Consider the following 16,762-nt stretch of genomic DNA (forward strand, 5'->3'; position numbering starts at 1 on the left):
GCAGTGCGTCGTCGCGGGTCGCGCTCGGCCGCTGGGTTCGTGGGGCTGCCCGGGAACGCAGAGGCGAGGGGCCGGGGGCGCGGACGGCAGGATGCCCGACATCAGGGTCACACCCCTGGGTGAGTGGGGCGCGGGGCGGGCGGGGGCCGGCCGGTGGAGGGGCCGGGGAGCGCGCCGGGTGGGCTCGGGGTCGGGCCGACCCGGCCCGCTTCCCGGCCGTGAAGGGAGGACGGGATCGCCCGAGCAGCCCTCCCCGGGCCTAGCCCCTGGACGGCGTGCCGTGGAGGCACAGGGTCTCCGTCTTCGCCGCGCCCGCGCTCGCCTTACTTCGCGCGCGGCTGGCGCGCCAGGCCCCTTGGCGCCTCTGCCCTCACCGCTCGCTCTCCTGCCACCCGCTCCGTCCGTCCCCGCCCGGTCACCTGCAGCCTCCCACGTGCGCAGTCTGGAGACCCACCCTCGGTTCAGTCCTTGTTTTACTTGATTTTTGCCACGTTAAAAAAATTGTTTTGCATTTTGTAAAAGGTATAGATGCGCACTTTTAAAAGCCCGAGCAGTACAAGACAGTACAAAGGAGGAAAGACCACTCAGAATCCAGGGTCCTAGTAACAACTAGGGTGATCGTGTAGGTCGCCAGCCCTCCCGGCGTCTCTGGGCGTTGTTGGTGCATGCATGGCATGCGCTGGTTGGGAGCCTGCTTCCTTCACTGGGCCCTGTGTTGCCAGCATCTTCCGGTACAGATGTCCCACACAGTTCCACGTGCTTTCTCAGGGTGTGAGGTCTTCCCTGGAATAGCCCACCCTGCCCTTGGTGTGGACATTGAGCTGTTGACAACCGTGGTGAATGCCCTTGCCCCTGGCCTGCTGCGTCAGATTGCACGTCCCATGCTGCTATATGCATCATCACCCCCATGGCCTCTCCTAACTGTTGGCACGGGGTCACCACCGCCCCGTGCCCTCCCCTGCCCCTGGCTCCTCTCCAGGGGCTTCTGTGGGACCCTCCTACCAGCCCCTTTCCCATGTGGCCCCTCTTCTCGCCACTCACTGTCCTTAAACAGTCCTATTGTCTTACTGTCCTCTTACCCCAAATCTGCATTTAGGTGCACCCCGAAGGTCGCTCAGCCACAGCGCCATCAAAGCAGAAACACTTCTGCTCCACTCTCTCCCTTCACCAGTTTCTGCCTTGAGGGCTCCCTGGTCACCTGGGCCAGATTTGGAGAGTCTTGCCGGGTCACTCCCGGGGCCTTTGCACAGCTGCTCCTCCCATCTTGGCTGTCTCTCTCCACTCTGCTCGGAAGTTGTCTTCTCAGGGAGGAGTTGCCTGTCGTGGTCTTGGAAGTTTCTGTGTCCCCTTTCCTGCGTTACTTTTCTCCATGGTGCTGATCTCCACCTGACGCCCTCAGCGTGTGTCCTACCTACGTGGTCGTCATCTGTCTCCTTGCCCTGGATCGTCAGCTCCCCGCAGACAGAGTGTCTCCCTTGTCTTCTCCTGAGTCCTGTCTCCTCTTGTGTGCCCTCGACTCTGTCCCCCATGTCTTTTGCCCAGTTCAGCCACTCTCTCTCTTCCCTGGGATTGTTGTGGGTGCTGTTGGGACCAGGCAGCCAGCGCCTAAGAGCTGGGCTCTGAAATCTAGAACGCGGTCCCTGGCCCCATGCTTAGGAGCCATGTGCCTGTGGGTCAATCCTGTGTCTTCTGTGGCTCCACGTCATCTGTAAAGAGGAGTGGCCCTTCCCCTCTCACAAATGTTTGGAGGGCCTCTGAGCCAGGCATGACTCCTGGGCTGGAGGTGCAGCAGGTGGCAGACAGCTGAGATCCTGCCCTCAGGGAGGCACGTCCTAGTGGGCACAGCAGCAGGCCTGTCAGAGACCTGGAGGCTGCCACCTGTGGCTGGGCTGCTTGAGGCAGGCAGGCGAAGCTCTTGGCTGGTGTCATCTGCTGTTTTCACAGGTGACTGAAGCTTCTCGAGGACCAGCCTGTGTCCCACTCTGGGCCGTGGCCTGGTCACCCTGGTGTGTGTGGTGCTACCTGAAGGTTCAGGTGGCCGGCAGAGGGAGGCTGGTAGGGTTCAAGATGGAGACCAGGTGATTTGGTGTCATCAGGGCTTGCAAGACCGTGTCCCTTTCCTTCTGGGTCCCCAGACTCCAGAGGAGGTGACCGATGGCCATATGAGGTGGCCAGGATGTGCCCTGCCAGGGGGAGGTTTCACTGCCTGGAGCATCTGGGCAGGGCTTGGAGGTCAGGAACGTGGATGGGACTTAAGTCACGGTCTGGGCTGGGGGGGCGCCGTGAGGGGCACAGTGGTGAGCTCGTGTCGCCCATGTGCCCTGGGGTGAGGTGTCTGCATTGTGGCCATTGCTGGACAGCTGGGGCCATGTTTCCCCTGGGCTGAGGGCTAAAGCCACACAGGTGTCCCTCTGCAGTGGCACCACCAGGAGGCACCTGACCCCTCTTGGGGACAGGTCCTGGGAGAGGGGGCATCACAGCCCAGATGTGACCCCAGCCGAGGTTTCAGGAGGGATGGTAAGTTTCCACAGAGCACCGGCTTGCCTCTGTTGGTGCTGAGACCACAGTCTAGCACCCACGACTCAGTCTCAAGGCGGTGACCTTGAGAGGTCAGGGGCTTCTTCTACCTGACCCTGGGCAGTAGTGGCAGAGGCGCATGTGGGCTAGAGCTCACTTGGTGGCCTTGACGCTTTGTCCCTTGCCTGCCCGCATGTGGAGGTGGTGATGCTTCTTGGCTCACACGTCGTCCACACTGCATCCCTGGGGCCATTTCCCCAGTCTCCTGAGGGCTCTACTGGGCCAGGGACCCAGGGCGCCCCGTGGAGTCTGGGGCGGGTGGCTGGGCCTTGGCCTTGGGGCTGGGGCCATTGCTTGCAGGAGCAGGGGAGGGGCCGGGGGGAAGGGAGAAGGGCAGGCAGCGCCTCTTACCTCACTCTTCTGTGCAGGGGCCGGCCAGGATGTGGGCCGAAGCTGCATCCTGGTCTCCATTGCGGGCAAGAACGTCATGCTGGACTGTGGGATGCACATGGGCTTTAACGACGACGTGAGTCCAGCGGGCGGGCAGCCCACAGCTCTTTGTTGCCATCTGCAGCAGGATTCCAGGCCTTGGAGCCTCTGGCTCTGACCCATGGAGTGGGGACAGTGAGCACGGGGGCGGTGGTAGGAGGCAGGTGGGTCTAAGGTCACGGTATTCCTGGGCAGCCCCCCACCATCACTTGACAGATGGGGCGCCCTGCATGGGGGCTCAGTCTGAAACAAAGTAGGGGCTCGCAGGCTTCTGCAGGGTCACGTGGGGCGCATTTGGTGCACCCCAGGCTGGGCTTCTGGCTCAGTTACTGGTTCTGGCAGCTTGACCCCCCTCCCTGTGGTCTGGGAGGTCATGAGTAGTCAGAGCAGCCCACCAGGGTGGGGGTGCCGGTGTCCAGGCTCTGCCTGTGCCCTGATCCCTTCCTCCAGGGCTGCGACCTGGAGACCTGGGCAGCCTGCTGCATTCTGACTCTTTCTCTTGGCTTCTCAGAGGCGCTTCCCCGACTTTTCCTACATCACCCGCAATGGCCGGCTGACCGACTTCTTGGACTGCGTGATCATCAGGTGGGCATCCGTCGGCAGCTGGCGAGAGTGCCGCATTGAGCCAGCTCATGCCTTCCCCACCTTGAGGACCCTCAGGAGCCCAGGAGAGCCGCTTGGGGCCTGTGGAGGCTACAGGCCGTGGGATGTTGCCAGCTTGGGTTCTGTCCCAGGTCACCTGCGTGGCTTACCCCAGGGCTGGCCCTCTCTGCCTCTGGACGCTGGTCCTGGAGGTGGCATCTTTGTGTGAGGTCACAGGTGTTCACAGTCAGCCCGGAGAAGCTGTGTGTGTCTGTTGGCTGTGCCCCCCGAGTCATGGGCGAGAGCCCCAGGTGCCCCAGGAAGATGAGGCTGCGTCAGGGCAGCAAGCCTGTGGTTGGGAGGCTGTCCCTCCCAGCGCAGAGATGGCGAGTGTCACCTGCTGAGCCCCGGGGCCGCTTCTCAGGACTCCGCTTACTCAGGCCTCTCAACAGTGTTTGGGAGCAGTGACCGCACCCTCCCTGCTGGTCCTCAGTCCTCACGGGCCTTCCCAGATGTCCTCGTCCACCCTGTCCGTGACCTCCAGGCCTCCCTGGTGACAGTCGACCTCCCGACCTGGCTTCCTTCTTTCCCTCCTCTCACTTTACACTCTGCCCACACAGTCCACAAACGTTTATGGGATCCAGCCCCTGTCACAACCCTGATCTTTACCATATGGCTTAGATGACCACTCTAGCCTTGCCTGCATGACCACAGTGCCCCCCCCCCCCAACCGCCAGAGGATCTGCTAACCCCAGGCAGCTGCATCCTCAGCTGCTCTGAGGCTCCTCTGGGTCAGTTCCTTCTCGGGCATGGGGTCATGCCTGAAGGTACTCTTTATCCGTGGACGGGCACAGCACTGCCATTCCCCCTGCTGTGGTGCCTTTCCAGGCCTCATCCTGGTGCTGTCCCAGCTCCTTCCTGCCTCAGTTCAGGGGCCACACGGGTCTTCCCAACCACCCTCCCAAAGATGGCGACTCTCCTGATAACGCTCTCCTTAGCTGCTTTCTGTCTTCACGGAATGTCACCATGTGGTACACGTTTTAAGTGTTTGCTTCTTGCTTTACTAGCTATTTAGACTGTAAGTTCCGGGAAGATGGTAGGTTTTGTGTCTTCTGCTTATTCCTCGCTCTTGTGCTTAGGACAGTGACACGCAGCGGGCACTCAGTGAATGACCATGAGCGCAGGGCTGGTGTGGAGTGGCTGTGGAGGGGTGGGGCTCAGTGGGGAAGCAGCTGCCCTGGGCTGACCAGTGCTGCACCCCCAGCCACTTCCACCTGGACCACTGTGGGGCGCTCCCCTACTTCAGCGAGATGGTGGGCTACGATGGGCCCATCTACATGACCCACCCCACCCAGGCCATCTGCCCCATCCTGCTGGAGGACTACCGCAAGATCGCCGTTGACAAGAAGGGCGAGGCCAACTTCTTCACCTCCCAGATGATCAAGGACTGCATGAAGAAAGTGGTGGCCGTCCGCCTCCACCAGACGGTCCAGGTCAGGGCCTGCACAGACCCAGCTCACGTGCTCTTCTGTCCAGCACTGTGGGCCGCCAGGCAGCGGCGGGGGGCAAGCACCCAGGGTCCCAGCCCAGATCCAGCCCTTGGGTGGCTGTGAGCCGAGCGCCTGTCGAGGCTGCCCCTCACCCAGCTCTGTGCCCGAGCCCATTGAAGAGGCTGGAGAGGGACATCTGTGCCGCCTGAGCACCATGGGGTCTGGGCATGCCAGCCGGGTGGGGAGATGGGCGAGACCTGCAGGGCGCCCAGTGCGGGCTGTGGAGTTCGGGCTTCGTCTCGATAACTTGAGTGCAGGTCAGGGAGGAAGCAGAGGGTTTTAAGCAGGCAGGTGATACCGAATTGGTAAAAGTCATCACAAAGCTTGTGGACTTGTCTTCCTCCTCTGAGTCTGTGGGTTTGCTGCCAAAATGTTAGGTGCCCCCACATTTTGGGTCATTTCGTCCTGGTTGAACCTTTTGTCAACATGAAGTGTACATGTTTATCTTGAATCACGCTTGTTACCTCGAAGTCTTTTTCTGGTGACATCGTTACACCATTCCCACCCCCACCTTCGGTTAGTGTTTCGTGGTGTATCTTTTTCTGTCTTTTACTCTCAACCTTGTGCGTCGTATTTTAAAGATTTTATTTATTCAGTTTTTTCCCCCCAAAGCCCCAGTAGATAGTTGTATGTCATAGGTTCACATCCTTCTAGTTGCTGTACGTGGGACTCGGCCTCACGTTGGACGGAGAAGTGGTGCCTCAGGGCGCTCCCGGGATCCGAACCCGGGCCACCAGCATCAGAGCGCGCGCACTTAACCGCTAAGCCACGGAGCCGGCCCCTGTGCGTCGTATTTTAAATGTGGCTTTTTTAAGCAGCATGTAGTTTGGGTTTTTTAATTCAGCCTGATTACCTGTCCTGTAGATGGAGCATTTGGACTCCACGTTCAGTAAGATGACTTTGGGCTGAGCTGTACCCTCTTCCTATTTGCCTCCTATTTGTCTTCCTGGTCTGTGTTTTTTTCTTTTTTTTTATTGCCTTTTTGGGGTTGATTTTTTAAAGTTCCATTTCTTCTTTTGTTTGCTTGGTAACTATATACTTTTTAATTCTTTTGGTGGTGGAAATTACAAAATGCATCCATGACAACAAAAATCTAAGGTAGTACTTGGGACTTCGCCTCTTTCCTGGACGATGCAAGAGTCTCGGGACATTTTAAACATGTGTACCCCTCCCCTGACTTACAGGCTGCTGTTCCATGTATTTTAATCCCCTCCGTATCTGGGGACCCAGCAGGATGCCATCACCCGTGCTGCTGAAGTCATTGCTGTGTCTGCCCTTCTCGTCACCCCTCTCTAATTCCTGTGTTCTCCACTTATTATTTTGGATAATTTACTTTCTGACTGAAGAACACCAGTGTGGATCTGCTGGTGATGAATTTTCTCCCATGGGCTTGTTTCACCTCATTCTTTTTTTTTTGGTGAGGAAGATCAGCCCTGAGCTAAATCTGTTGTCAGTCCTCCCCTTTTTGCTGAGGAAGACTGGCCCTGGGCTAACATCCATGCCCATCTTCCCCCACTTTATATGGGACGCCGCGACAGCATGGCTCGGTAAGTGGTGCGTCGGTCCGCACCCAGGATCTGAACCTGTGAACCCCGGGCCACCGCAGCGGAGCGTGCACACTTAACCACTGCGCCACTGGGCCAGCCCCTTACCTCATTCTTGTAGGGCTTTTTCATTGAAATAGAATTGTAGGTTCTCTCAGTACTTTGAATATGTCTTCCCATCTGCTGTTTGGAAGAGAATCTTTTCTCTTGCACTGCTTGTAGGATTACGTCTTTTTCTCTGGGTTTTGGCGAGTGTGCTATGGTGACCTACATGGTGTGCCCTCCTTATTCAGCTCAGGGTGTGAGGCCCCTCGGATCTCCTGTCGGGTTCCTCCAATGCTGCTTCTGTCTGTTCTTGTTCTCCTCCACATTGGGCTCTGGAGTGCTGAGTGCTCCATCTTCTCACTCTAGACCCTCCCTCATTCTCGTCTCTCTGTGCTTCATGCTGGATATTCCCTCCTATATTTTATTATTTTTGTGTATGAGGAAGATTAGCCCTGAGCTAACATCCGATGCCAATCCTTCTCTTTTTGCTGAGGAAGATTGGCCTTGGGCTAACATTCGTGCCCATCTTCCTCTACTTTATATGGGACGCGGCTACAGCATGGCTCGATAAGCAGTGTGTAGGTCCACACCTGGAATCTGAACCCGTGAACCCTGGGCCACTAAAGCGGAGCACATGAACTTAACCACTACACCACTGGGCCGGCCCTCCCTCCTATATTTTAGTTCATTAATACTCTTTTTGCTTATATATAATATGCTGGTGAACTCATCCATTGAATTCTTAGTTTGGGTTAGTACAGTTTCTGGTTTTAGAATTTCCTGTTTTTTTTTTTAAATATAGTATGCTTTCTTTTTTTTTATCTAGTGTGTGTGAGGAAGATGGGCCCTGAGCTAACATCCATGCCAGTCCTCCCCTTTTTGCTGAGGAAGACTGGCCCTGAGCTAACATCCGTGCCCATCTTCCTCTACTTTATATGGGATGCCGCCACAGCATGGCCTGACAAGCAGTGTGTTGGTGCGAGCCCTGGATCCGAACCCAGGCTGCCAGCAGCGGAGCGGGCGCACTTAACGGCTACGCCACGGGGCCGGCCCCTCCACTTTTTTTAATAGTTTGCCAACATTGTTAATCCTATCTCTCATCTCTTTGAATATATTAATCCCAGTCTTTTGAAGGCCCGTGTCTGAGCTCCAGGAAACTTGCATCTGCTTTTCTGGACTGTTGTTGCTCTTATTTCCTATTCGTAGTGTGTCATCTCTTGTCTGGTTGCTTTTTATTGAGAACTAGATGTCATGTGTGAAAAGCAGGAAATAAGGGAAGGCTGAGACCAATGTCACCTACTTCTGCCCACCACCTCTCCAGTCTCCACCTCCCTCCCCCTCTGTTGTCCTCCTCCACTGACCTCCTGCCCAGCACAGCCTGAGGCCTGAGTTCAGCCCTCTCCTCTGTAGGTGGATGATGAACTGGAAATCAAGGCCTACTATGCGGGCCACGTGCTGGGGGCAGCCATGTTCCAGATTAAAGTGGGCTCAGAGTCTGTGGTCTACACGGTCAGTGGAGGGACTTGGGGCACAGGGGCGAGGAGGGGGCAGGGACTGCCTAGCCGGGGAGAGGGAGCACCCTCCTTACTGCCACCTTCTTTGCCAGGGTGATTATAACATGACCCCAGACCGGCATTTGGGGTAAGTAGGCCGATGTATCTGTTTCATCCTTAGGGTTGCCCAGGAGCGCAGGGACCCTCGAGGGTGTGCTGGGCACCTGAGCAAGTGGTCAGCATGTCAGTGTCCCCCATGTGTCCTCCCAAGCGAGGCGGATTCCCTCTTCTTGTCTCTCAAGTGCTGCCCGTGATGTTTGGCAGCTGGGCTTGTGCAGGAGGCCATGGCTGCTTATGGGGATGGGGTCCTGTTTGTTGCTCCCAACCTTGCAGCCGTGTGGATGGTCCACCTTGGGCCCCACCCACCTCTATTCTAGAGCTGCCTGGATTGACAAATGCCGCCCCAACCTGCTCATCACAGAGTCCACGTACGCCACAACCATTCGGGACTCCAAGCGCTGCCGGGAGCGAGACTTCCTAAAGAAGGTCCACGAGACCGTGGAGCGTGGTGGGAAGGTAGCCAGCTGTGGGCAGGGGCCCCAGGCAGGGCTCTGGGCCACGTGCCTACCCTGACCACGTGGCACGGGTCCTTCTGGTAGCGTGGGCTGCCCCTGATATGTTGTCAGGACAGGGGTGCTGTGTGTTCTGGGCTTGGAGGGTGGAAGGTTTGCTCAGCATTGGGAGGAAAAATTCCCTCTGAAGACCCTTTGGTGGGTGCTTGTTTGCCCCTCATATCTCAGATCCCAATGAAGCGCTAGCTAGAGTGTCCCCCATGGTCACTTCTGGACAGTGGCTGGGCGCAAGACTGGGGGGCAGAATGTGGGGGGGCCTGCCTACAGTCCACGCTGGGCCTCTGGCTTTCGGGGATACCTGGCCATGACCTCTCAGTGGACACAGCCTCTGGCCATTAGAGGTGCCAGTCTTGCAGCAGCTGCTCCCTGCAAAGGTGGCCACAGGGAGCAGCTGCCTACCCGCTGTGCTCAGACGTGGGCTTGACCAGGGTGAGCGGCGTGGCTGGGGCTCCTGGGAACCAGCCTTGGCCTCCCCTGCAGGTGCTGATACCTGTGTTCGCGCTGGGCCGCGCTCAGGAGCTCTGCATCCTGCTAGAGACCTTCTGGTAGGTGCGGCCTGGACAGCTTCCAGGAGCCCCGGCCTGAGTGGGCAGTAGAGATCGGACGCCTGTGCCTGTCAGAGCTGGGCTGTCCACACAGCCATGTCCGGGGGGGCCTCAGCTCGGCTCCAGGCAGAGCACAGGCTGCAGGAAAGTCAAGGCAGCACTGGCAGCTGTTGAGTGCAGTGCAGCACCCCGAGGTCAGGATGCCCTGCGCCTGGGGGAGCCCGCCTGTCTGCCACGTGACCCCCGGGCCTGAGTCCTGTGATAACATGCAGGCACCGTCATCCTGCACCGAGCCCTGCACACACGTGCTATGTCCCCTCTGTCAGCCCCAACGTTTTACAGGAGGAAGCGGGCTGAGCCTGCCACCGCCCAGGCTGTGGGGGGTGAGACGGCAGGGAGCTCAGTTCCTTCCACTGGAGTCAACCCAGGCAGAAGGTGTGGGTGGGCCCCGGGCGGTCCTGCCCCAGTCCTGCCCTCCACGATGGCCCCTGCACTGTCTACAGGGAGCGCATGAACCTGAAGGCTCCCATCTACTTCTCCACGGGCCTGACGGAGAAGGCCAACCACTACTACAAGCTCTTCATTACCTGGACCAACCAGAAGATCCGGAAGACCTTTGTCCAGAGGAACATGTTCGAGTTCAAGCACATCAAGGCCTTCGACCGTGCATTTGCCGACAACCCAGGTCCCATGGTGAGCCTGGGCCGAGAGGGGCGTGACGGCTGTCCTGTGCTGGGGTGCCCAGGGCTGGTGCTGGGTGTGCACGTGTACACGCATCCCCTGTCTGGAGCACACGAGGGGTCCTGCAGGTCTGCCGGGGAGAGTGGGGTGCACCATGCTGGGGAGAAGACAGGAGGGCAGAGAGTGGGACCTGTGGCAGGGACAGGGTCAGGGCTCTGAGGACAGGAGGAGCGGGGCCCCTGCTGCTCTGACTGCCTCCCCACATCCCGCAGGTCGTGTTTGCCACACCAGGGATGCTGCATGCTGGCCAGTCTCTGCAGATCTTCCGGAAGTGGGCAGGCAATGAGAAGAACATGGTGAGGGGTCTGGGCCCCGGGGCTGGCTGCCAGGAGGGCCTATGAGGTTGGGCAGAGGTTGGAGAGTGGGGGCTCCCCTGGGCTTGGGGACACTACCACTGTCAGGAAGGGCTCAGTACCCTGGGGTCTGGTATCTGACCCAGGCAGCTCAGACTCGCACTATGTCTCGGCCTGTCTGTGCCAGGCAGGAAGGCCCCTCGGCCTCGTGAGCAGCCAACTTGGTGGTCAGGCCTGGGCGGGCTTGTGTGAGGATGCCTGAGCCTGCCCAGGTCTGCAGCAGGGCCTGGAAGGGGTTGCTGCTGGCCAGGGGAAGGGGCCTCCACCAAGGGTTTAGCTTCAGGTAGGCAGGAAGGGTGGTGTGGGGGGACATCCTGGGAGGAAGCCCCGAGGTGGGAGGCCATGCGGGGTACGGGCAGCCACCAGCTCCATTCCCCTCCCCCCGCAGGTCATCATGCCCGGCTACTGTGTGCAGGGCACTGTGGGCCACAAGATCCTCAGCGGGCAGCGCAAGCTGGAGATGGAGGGACGGCAGGTGGTGAGTCCCCACCTCTCCCCACCAGCTCTGGACCCCCTCTTCGGTGGTGGTGGGGCCTCCATGCCTGCCGCCTGTGCTGACGGCCCGTGTGCGCTGTGACGCTGCAGCTGGAGGTCAAGATGCAGGTGGAGTACATGTCCTTCAGTGCCCACGCAGACGCCAAGGGCATCATGCAGCTAGTGGGCCAGGCAGAGCCTGAGAGCGTGCTGCTGGTGCATGGCGAGGCCAAGAAGATGGAGTTCCTGAAGCAGAAGATCGAGCAGGAATTCCGTAGGCAGCCCAGGCAGAGGGTGGGCTCGGCCAATGCAGAGGGGCTGCGGGCAGGGCCCACCCACAAGGTCAGAGGGGGCAGGGCCAGCTGGAGGACTGAAGCTCTCTTTGCCCCCTGGTTTAGGGGTCAACTGCTACATGCCGGCCAACGGTGAGACAGTGACGCTGCCCACGAGCCCCAGCATCCCCGTGGGCATCTCGCTGGGGCTGCTGAAGCGGGAGATGGCTCAGGGTACGCTGGGCAGGTACTTGCACTGGGGGCAGGGCAGTGGCAGAGCCAGGCCCCCTTGACAGCTCCGATCCCTGCCCCCTTCCCCTCAGGGCTGCTCCCCGACACCAGAAAGCCCCGGCTCCTGCACGGCACCCTGATCGTGAAAGACAGTGTGAGTGTGTATGGATGGTCGCTGGGGGTGGGGGGCTCTCCCGCACTCCCTGACCTGTCCCCGCCCCTGCCCCGCAGAGCTTCCGGCTTGTGTCTTCAGAGCAAGCCCTCAAGGAGCTGGGCCTGGCGGAACACCAGCTGCGCTTCACCTGCCGCGTGCAGCTGCATGACTCACGCAAGGAGCAGGAGACGGCTACGCGCGTCTACAGCCACCTCAAGAGGTGGGCACCCTGTCCCCGCCCTGGGGGCCGGGCATGAGGGAGGGCGGGAGGCGGGGTCTCACCGTGCCTCCCACAGCATCCTCAAGGACCACTGCGTGCAGCACCTTCCTGACGGCTCCGTGACTGTGGAGTCCATCCTCGTCCAGGCTGCAGCCCACTCGGAGGACCCAGGCACCAAGGTGCTGTTGGTCTCCTGGACATACCAGGTAAGAGACATGACCAGGGGTCCTGCATCCGGCAGTGGGTTGGGACAAGTGGGGTCAGCCCGTCGCCCTGGGCTGCCTGGGTGAGGCGGGATGGGGAGGATGGACGACAGCCCTCTTGCCTCCGTAGGACGAAGAGCTGGGGAGCTACCTCACGGCACTACTCAAGAAAGGCCTGCCCCAGGCCCCCAGCTGAGGCCAGCTGACCGCTAGTCGGCCACCTCTGCCTTTTGCTCAGCTGGGGGAGGAACCTGGGCTTCCGCTCCAGGACCATGTCTGTGCCCTGGGTTTTCCCTGTGTGTCCCAGTGTGAACCACAGCCCTTGTCTTCGGGGACAAGATCACAGTGTCACGTCCCTGCCCGAGTGGCTGTTTTTGGCTGAAGAAATGAAAGAGTCTGGGGGCCTCTTCACCTTTTATTTCTACTTCTGGGTGGGGGCTCCCAGAGTATTAATTTGCAGTAAAGACAGAACCAAGGCTGCTTGGGTGTCCCTTTCTTAGTGCTTGCCCCCTGCCCCCATGGCAGCCCACCCAGGGCACCCAGGTGGTGGGGACTTCAGGCAGGTACAGGCCTATGAGAGGCAGGAGGCCCACTGCAGCCCCAGGTGGCAGAGTGTATGACAATTCAGGGCTGGTCCCTGCCGGGCACAGTGGTGGGCAGAGCTGGGCAGGGTCCAGCGTGCCATGGCTACCCTGACCTGTGCTGGGCATCTGAGGGTCAGCTGTGGCTTCCATGCTGTGGACCCTGCAGGACATAGAAGGCCAGGAGCTTTGGGGCCGCAGGAGCTGTAGACAGACGCTAGGTCAGCTTGGGGACAGGGTGCTCTCTGCAGGGGTTGGGCCCCGCCTTTGCCCCAGGGTTCAAGCCCCTGCCCCCTGCCTCCTGGAGCCCCCTGTCAGGTACCCTCCCCCACTGAGAACTTGCTTAGAGGGACCAGGTCAGGAGTGGGGCTTGGGCCGAGGGGTTGTGGCTGCGGGGGAAGTGGGCACCTCACTCCAGGCTGCCTGCCTTTGGGCTGCTGGTCTCTGGCCTGAGGTCATCGGGCCTCCCTGGCCCCTGGCTTTCGCACTGGGCCCTGGCTGGATTTCCAGTTGCTAAGACGACAGATGAGGGCTGTGATGGCACTGCCACCAAGAGCCCCCTACCCCAGCGAGGAGTCAGCACTGAGAGGGGATCAATCAGTAGGTGCAGGCAGGGCTTACCAAGGTCTCCAAGGCCCCCGTAAAGCACTGACTTCAGGAACAAGCCGTGGGCTGGGGCCACACGTGTCTGGTGCCTGCCCAGGGGATCCCGGCTCTCCAGAATCATCTTCACCTGAGCAGGCGTCAGAGCCCCTAGCCCCACGGCCACCAGCACAGCTGTCATCCTCCGCACCTGCAACCCAAGGCCCAGAATGCCATGGTGGCCTGAGCTCCCGCCACACCCCGCCCCTGGGAGGCCCCAGGACGGAGCCCACCTGTCTGTACAGAAAGGACTGGCTTTCAAATTCCAGGCTCCAGAACCGCAACCTCCTGGAAACACAGGCGCCTGTGACATCCGGGCCAAGGCCAACACCAGCCCACAGTATACCCTCTGACAGGGAGGAGGCTGGGCAGGGGGCAGGGGAAGATTGGTTGCCACCCTCTTTTCCACCCCAGGGGCCTGCACTGACCACCCCACCCCTAAACGAAACCAGCAGGAAGATTAAAACCAGACAACGAATGCTTTTGAGAACAGGGCTTTTTGGGGGCCTTGGCTGTGGGGACTGGGCCCTCAGGTGGAGATGTTGCTGAGGCTGAGGTCCTAGTCCAGCCTCTGGGGCAGCTGAGGAGAGGGAGCACAGCCAGCTCATCTGCTAGAGACCCCAAGTTCAGGCCAGAGGCTCTTTGGTGAGTCTAAGGTTGGCCATGCAGAAGTCCCTCCTTTCAGTGCTGGCCCAAACTGGAAAGGTTCTGGAAGTCAGTAGCTACCATCTGGCGAGAGGCCCCCCCGGACAGTGCTGGGGGCAGTGGAACCAACCCTCTGCCAGGCTGGGCCGAAACCACTAGCCTGGGGCTTCTCCCCAGTGGGGCCTTTTCAGTGGCTGCCAAGATCCATCCGCTAGGCAGTGCGCTCTGGGCAGGGCAGGGTGCCCTCGGAGAAAGGCAGCATTCTGTCCTCTTCCCAGCCTGGCAGGGACCCCAGCCCAGGGGCGGGGCACAGCTGCAGGTTCATGGGTGCCACTCAACTGCCCAGCACACCCCCAACAAGGCCTGACGGGTGCCCAGGGATCCCCAAGTCCAGCCATGTCCTGTCTCTGCACTGCCCTCGCCAAGGAAGATGCTGGACATCAATCCAGTCCTGCAGCCTCCAGATGAGCGTGCAGGCCACCCCTCCTCACCTGCTCTCCTGGGGGAGGACAAAGGGGCTGGACAGCTCAGGGGACACTGAGGCTCGGCGCAGCGTGCGCACCGAGCTCGTGGCTGGGCTGCCGGCTGACTGGAAGGCGCTGAAGTCATGCGTCCCCAGGAGGTGCTGGGCAGCCTCCTGCATGGCAGCCACATCCAAGCAGCTGCAGGGAGCCAGGTGAGTGGTCAGGAGGGAATGGCCAGCAGGTGGGCCTGGCACCCCTCCCGCTCACCCTGACACCCACACTCACTCTGCCCGCAGTGCCCAGCACCGGTTTTGTTCAAACACAGACAGCTGGTCAGGCCAGGGGCAGCCGGTGGCCAGGCGGTACAGGTAGGTCCTGGAAGTGGCTGCGTAGCGGGCATGGAAGTCGCTGGGCACGCGGAAGGCCTGGAGTACCCTGCGGGAGCGAGGTCAGGCATGCGACTGTGACTGTGTCAGCCCAAGTGACACCTTGGTATCCTCCCCATCAACCCTGGGAAGTTCTCTCCGGACACAAAGTCTTTCCCAACCTGCGGCCTCCATGTGCAGTGGACAAATGAGGGGTGGGGTGGAGAGCAGAGCGGTGCTCACCGGATGGCCGGGTGCTTCAGGTGGGTGTTGAGGGCCTTGGCCAGGACCTCAGGAGAGAAGGGTGGCTGGCCTGAGCGGCGCTGGACGTCCAGGTGCGCCGCGTTGCTCAGGGCGTGGACCCCGGCATCCGTGCGGCTGGAGATAGTGAACTTCACCGGCACGACCGAGTTCAGCCGCTCTGCGGCCTCCTGCGGGGACAGAGCCGCCAGGGGCGGGGCGGGCAGCGCGGGGCGAAGACCCGGAGCCGCGGAGGACGGCTCCCCGAGCCCCCAGGCACGGGGGCTCCCATATGCTCCTCCCCGGGGTCGCCCTCCTTCATCCCGGCGGCCGCCGGCGGAGCTCACCTCCAGGTAGTTCTGGACCCCGACGGCGCGCTGGGCGCCCCTCACGGCCGCGACCCCGCTGCGGGCAGAGGCAGGGCAGGTGAGCGCGCGCGGCCACCGCCTCAGGCCTGCCCCGCCCTCTGCGCCCAACGCGGCCATCACTTCCCCGTGTCGGCCCGAGGCGGGCGGGGCGGGCCCTGAATTTGGCTCTCGCTCTACCCCCGGGCGCCAGGCCGCTGCTCTCCGGGTCAAGCTCCGGGGCTTCCCGCGGCGCCGGGCTACCCGTCGGGGCGCGGGGACGGCGGGAGGTCCGGGTACGTACTTAAAGTCTGTGCCCAAGTACTGGAAGTACACGAGGTAGCGCACCCGCACCGAACCCGCCGCCGCGCCCGAGCTCATGTCGGGGCCGGACCGGGCGGAGCGGGACCCGGTTGGAGCGCAGCTGCCTGCGCGCGCACGCAGCCTGGCCACGCCCCCGGTCACCCCCGCGCCTGCGCCTTTGCGTTCGCCCCGCCCCGGCAAGGCCCCCAAGGGCAGGGGAGCCGGGGGCGGGGGCAGACTTAGGGAGCGCGTGCAAAGTGCCGGCCTGCTGCGGAGCGCGTCGGCCGGATCCCGGGACGGCGCGCGCGGAGACGGTCTCACAACCTCGCGCTGGCCCGCGGGCTCCCGCGTGCACTCAGCCACTCGCCCACCGCTCACCCCCGTCCTCCCGGAGCGTCTCCGTCCGCCGCGTTCCGGACAAGCGGATTTTGCAAACGCCCCGAGTTGCGCAACGGCAGGATCGCTGGAGCGGGAGGGCCCGCGTCCTCCCGGCGCCCCGCGGCCCGCCCGACGGCTTCCGAAGCCCGATTGTTGCGAGCCTGCCAGCTTCCCGACCCGGGCTGGGGGGATGTTGGGGCGGCCGCAGGCAGGGGCGTTTGGCGACGCTCCCCGGCAGTGACGGCGGGTGGCGCGCGCGGGCGGCGGACTTTGGCGACGTTCCCGGGCGGCGCGCGCGGGCGGCGGACTTTGGCGACGCTCCCCGGCGGTGACAGCGGGCGGCGCGCGCGGGCGGCGGACTTTGGCGACGCTCCCCGGCGGTGACAGGCGGGGCGGGGCGGGGCAGCGGCGCGGCGGCCTCATTCCGGGGCGGGCGGGCGTCCAGCGCGAGCGGACGCGGAGCGGGCCGGCCGCCGGGGATGCAGCTCGGGGCGCCGCGGTCCTTGTGCCCCTGAGCGCCGCGCCGCCGCAGCCATGACGGTGGAGTTCGAGGAGTGCATCAAGGACTCGCCGCGCTTCAGGTGCGCCCGCGGCGCCGCGGCCTTTGTGGTCGGCGGAGTGGCCACTCCTCGGGCCGCTGGGGACGGGCGCGGGCGGGAGCGTCGGGGCCGCCTTTGTGGGGCGCGGGAGCTGGAGACGGGAGCTGGAGGACCCGCCCGGACAACGCCCGCAGCGCCGCGGCCCCGGGACCCGAA

General features: G+C 61.8%; 3 protein-coding genes across 8 annotated transcripts in view; 2 read left to right on the forward strand and 1 right to left on the reverse strand.

Annotated features, from left to right (window-relative positions):
- Positions 1–12,525, forward strand: INTS11 (integrator complex subunit 11). Its single transcript, XM_004425477.3, has 17 exons — positions 1–119; positions 2,946–3,043; positions 3,518–3,591; positions 4,853–5,081; positions 8,138–8,236; positions 8,334–8,368; positions 8,658–8,796; positions 9,333–9,397; positions 9,901–10,090; positions 10,351–10,434; positions 10,880–10,969; positions 11,077–11,239; positions 11,364–11,471; positions 11,561–11,622; positions 11,700–11,842; positions 11,919–12,048; positions 12,176–12,525. The coding sequence occupies exons 1-17, from the start codon at positions 92–94 to the stop codon at positions 12,239–12,241; spliced, it is 1,803 nt and encodes a 600-aa protein (XP_004425534.1). The 5' UTR covers positions 1–91; the 3' UTR covers positions 12,242–12,525.
- On the reverse strand, positions 12,495–15,761 carry PUSL1 (pseudouridine synthase like 1). Of its 2 annotated transcripts, XM_087447036.1 has the most exons (8): positions 15,631–15,760; positions 15,330–15,387; positions 14,986–15,173; positions 14,663–14,812; positions 14,405–14,575; positions 13,502–13,556; positions 13,054–13,419; positions 12,495–12,830 (listed from the first exon to the last, which is right to left on the reverse strand). In XM_087447036.1, exons 1-8 carry the CDS (start codon positions 15,705–15,707, stop codon positions 12,495–12,497), a joined length of 1,401 nt encoding a protein of 466 aa, XP_087303162.1. In that variant the 5' UTR covers positions 15,708–15,760. The 2 variants fall into 2 exon arrangements, with proteins under 2 accessions (XP_087303162.1, XP_087303161.1); XM_087447035.1 differs by having other exon boundaries at positions 14,986–15,387; positions 15,631–15,761.
- The window catches only part of ACAP3 (ArfGAP with coiled-coil, ankyrin repeat and PH domains 3), a 16,138-nt gene continuing 14,805 nt past the window's right edge, over positions 15,430–16,762 (forward strand). For 4 of the 5 annotated variants that reach the window (XM_004425476.3, XM_087447023.1, XM_087447025.1 and 1 more), the window contains exon 1: positions 16,426–16,588. In XM_004425476.3, coding sequence (XP_004425533.1) covers positions 16,542–16,588 — 47 coding nt within the window. In that variant the 5' untranslated portion in view covers positions 16,426–16,541. Of the gene's footprint in view, positions 15,623–16,425; positions 16,589–16,762 lie in introns of those variants that run through there. The other variant, XM_087447028.1, reaches the window with a different exon arrangement.

Source organism: Ceratotherium simum, chromosome 22, assembly GCF_057802395.1.
Source record: "Ceratotherium simum simum isolate JZ-2026a chromosome 22, ASM5780239v1, whole genome shotgun sequence".
Taxonomy (NCBI): Eukaryota; Metazoa; Chordata; class Mammalia; order Perissodactyla; family Rhinocerotidae; genus Ceratotherium; species Ceratotherium simum.

What these genes read in the sequence shown, in the direction of transcription:
- PUSL1 (XM_087447035.1), bottom strand. Translation starts at nt 15,707, where the DNA reads ATGAGCTCGGGCGCGGCGGCGGGTTCGGTGCGGGTGCGCTACCTCGTG. An exon ending in CTGAAGCACCCGGCCATCCG is followed by an intron (nt 14,813 to 14,985) that starts GTGAGCACCGCT and finishes TCGCTCCCGCAG; the next exon opens with GGTACTCCAGGCCTTCCGCG. An exon ending in GTCCTCCCCCAGGAGAGCAG is followed by an intron (nt 13,557 to 14,404) that starts GTGAGGAGGGGT and finishes CTGTGTTTCCAG; the next exon opens with GAGGTTGCGGTTCTGGAGCC.
- INTS11 (XM_004425477.3), top strand. Translation starts at nt 92, where the DNA reads ATGCCCGACATCAGGGTCACACCCCTGG. An exon ending in ACATGGGCTTTAACGACGAC is followed by an intron (nt 3,044 to 3,517) that starts GTGAGTCCAGCG and finishes TTGGCTTCTCAG; the next exon opens with AGGCGCTTCCCCGACTTTTC. An exon ending in CCGTGGAGCGTGGTGGGAAG is followed by an intron (nt 8,797 to 9,332) that starts GTAGCCAGCTGT and finishes CCTCCCCTGCAG; the next exon opens with GTGCTGATACCTGTGTTCGC.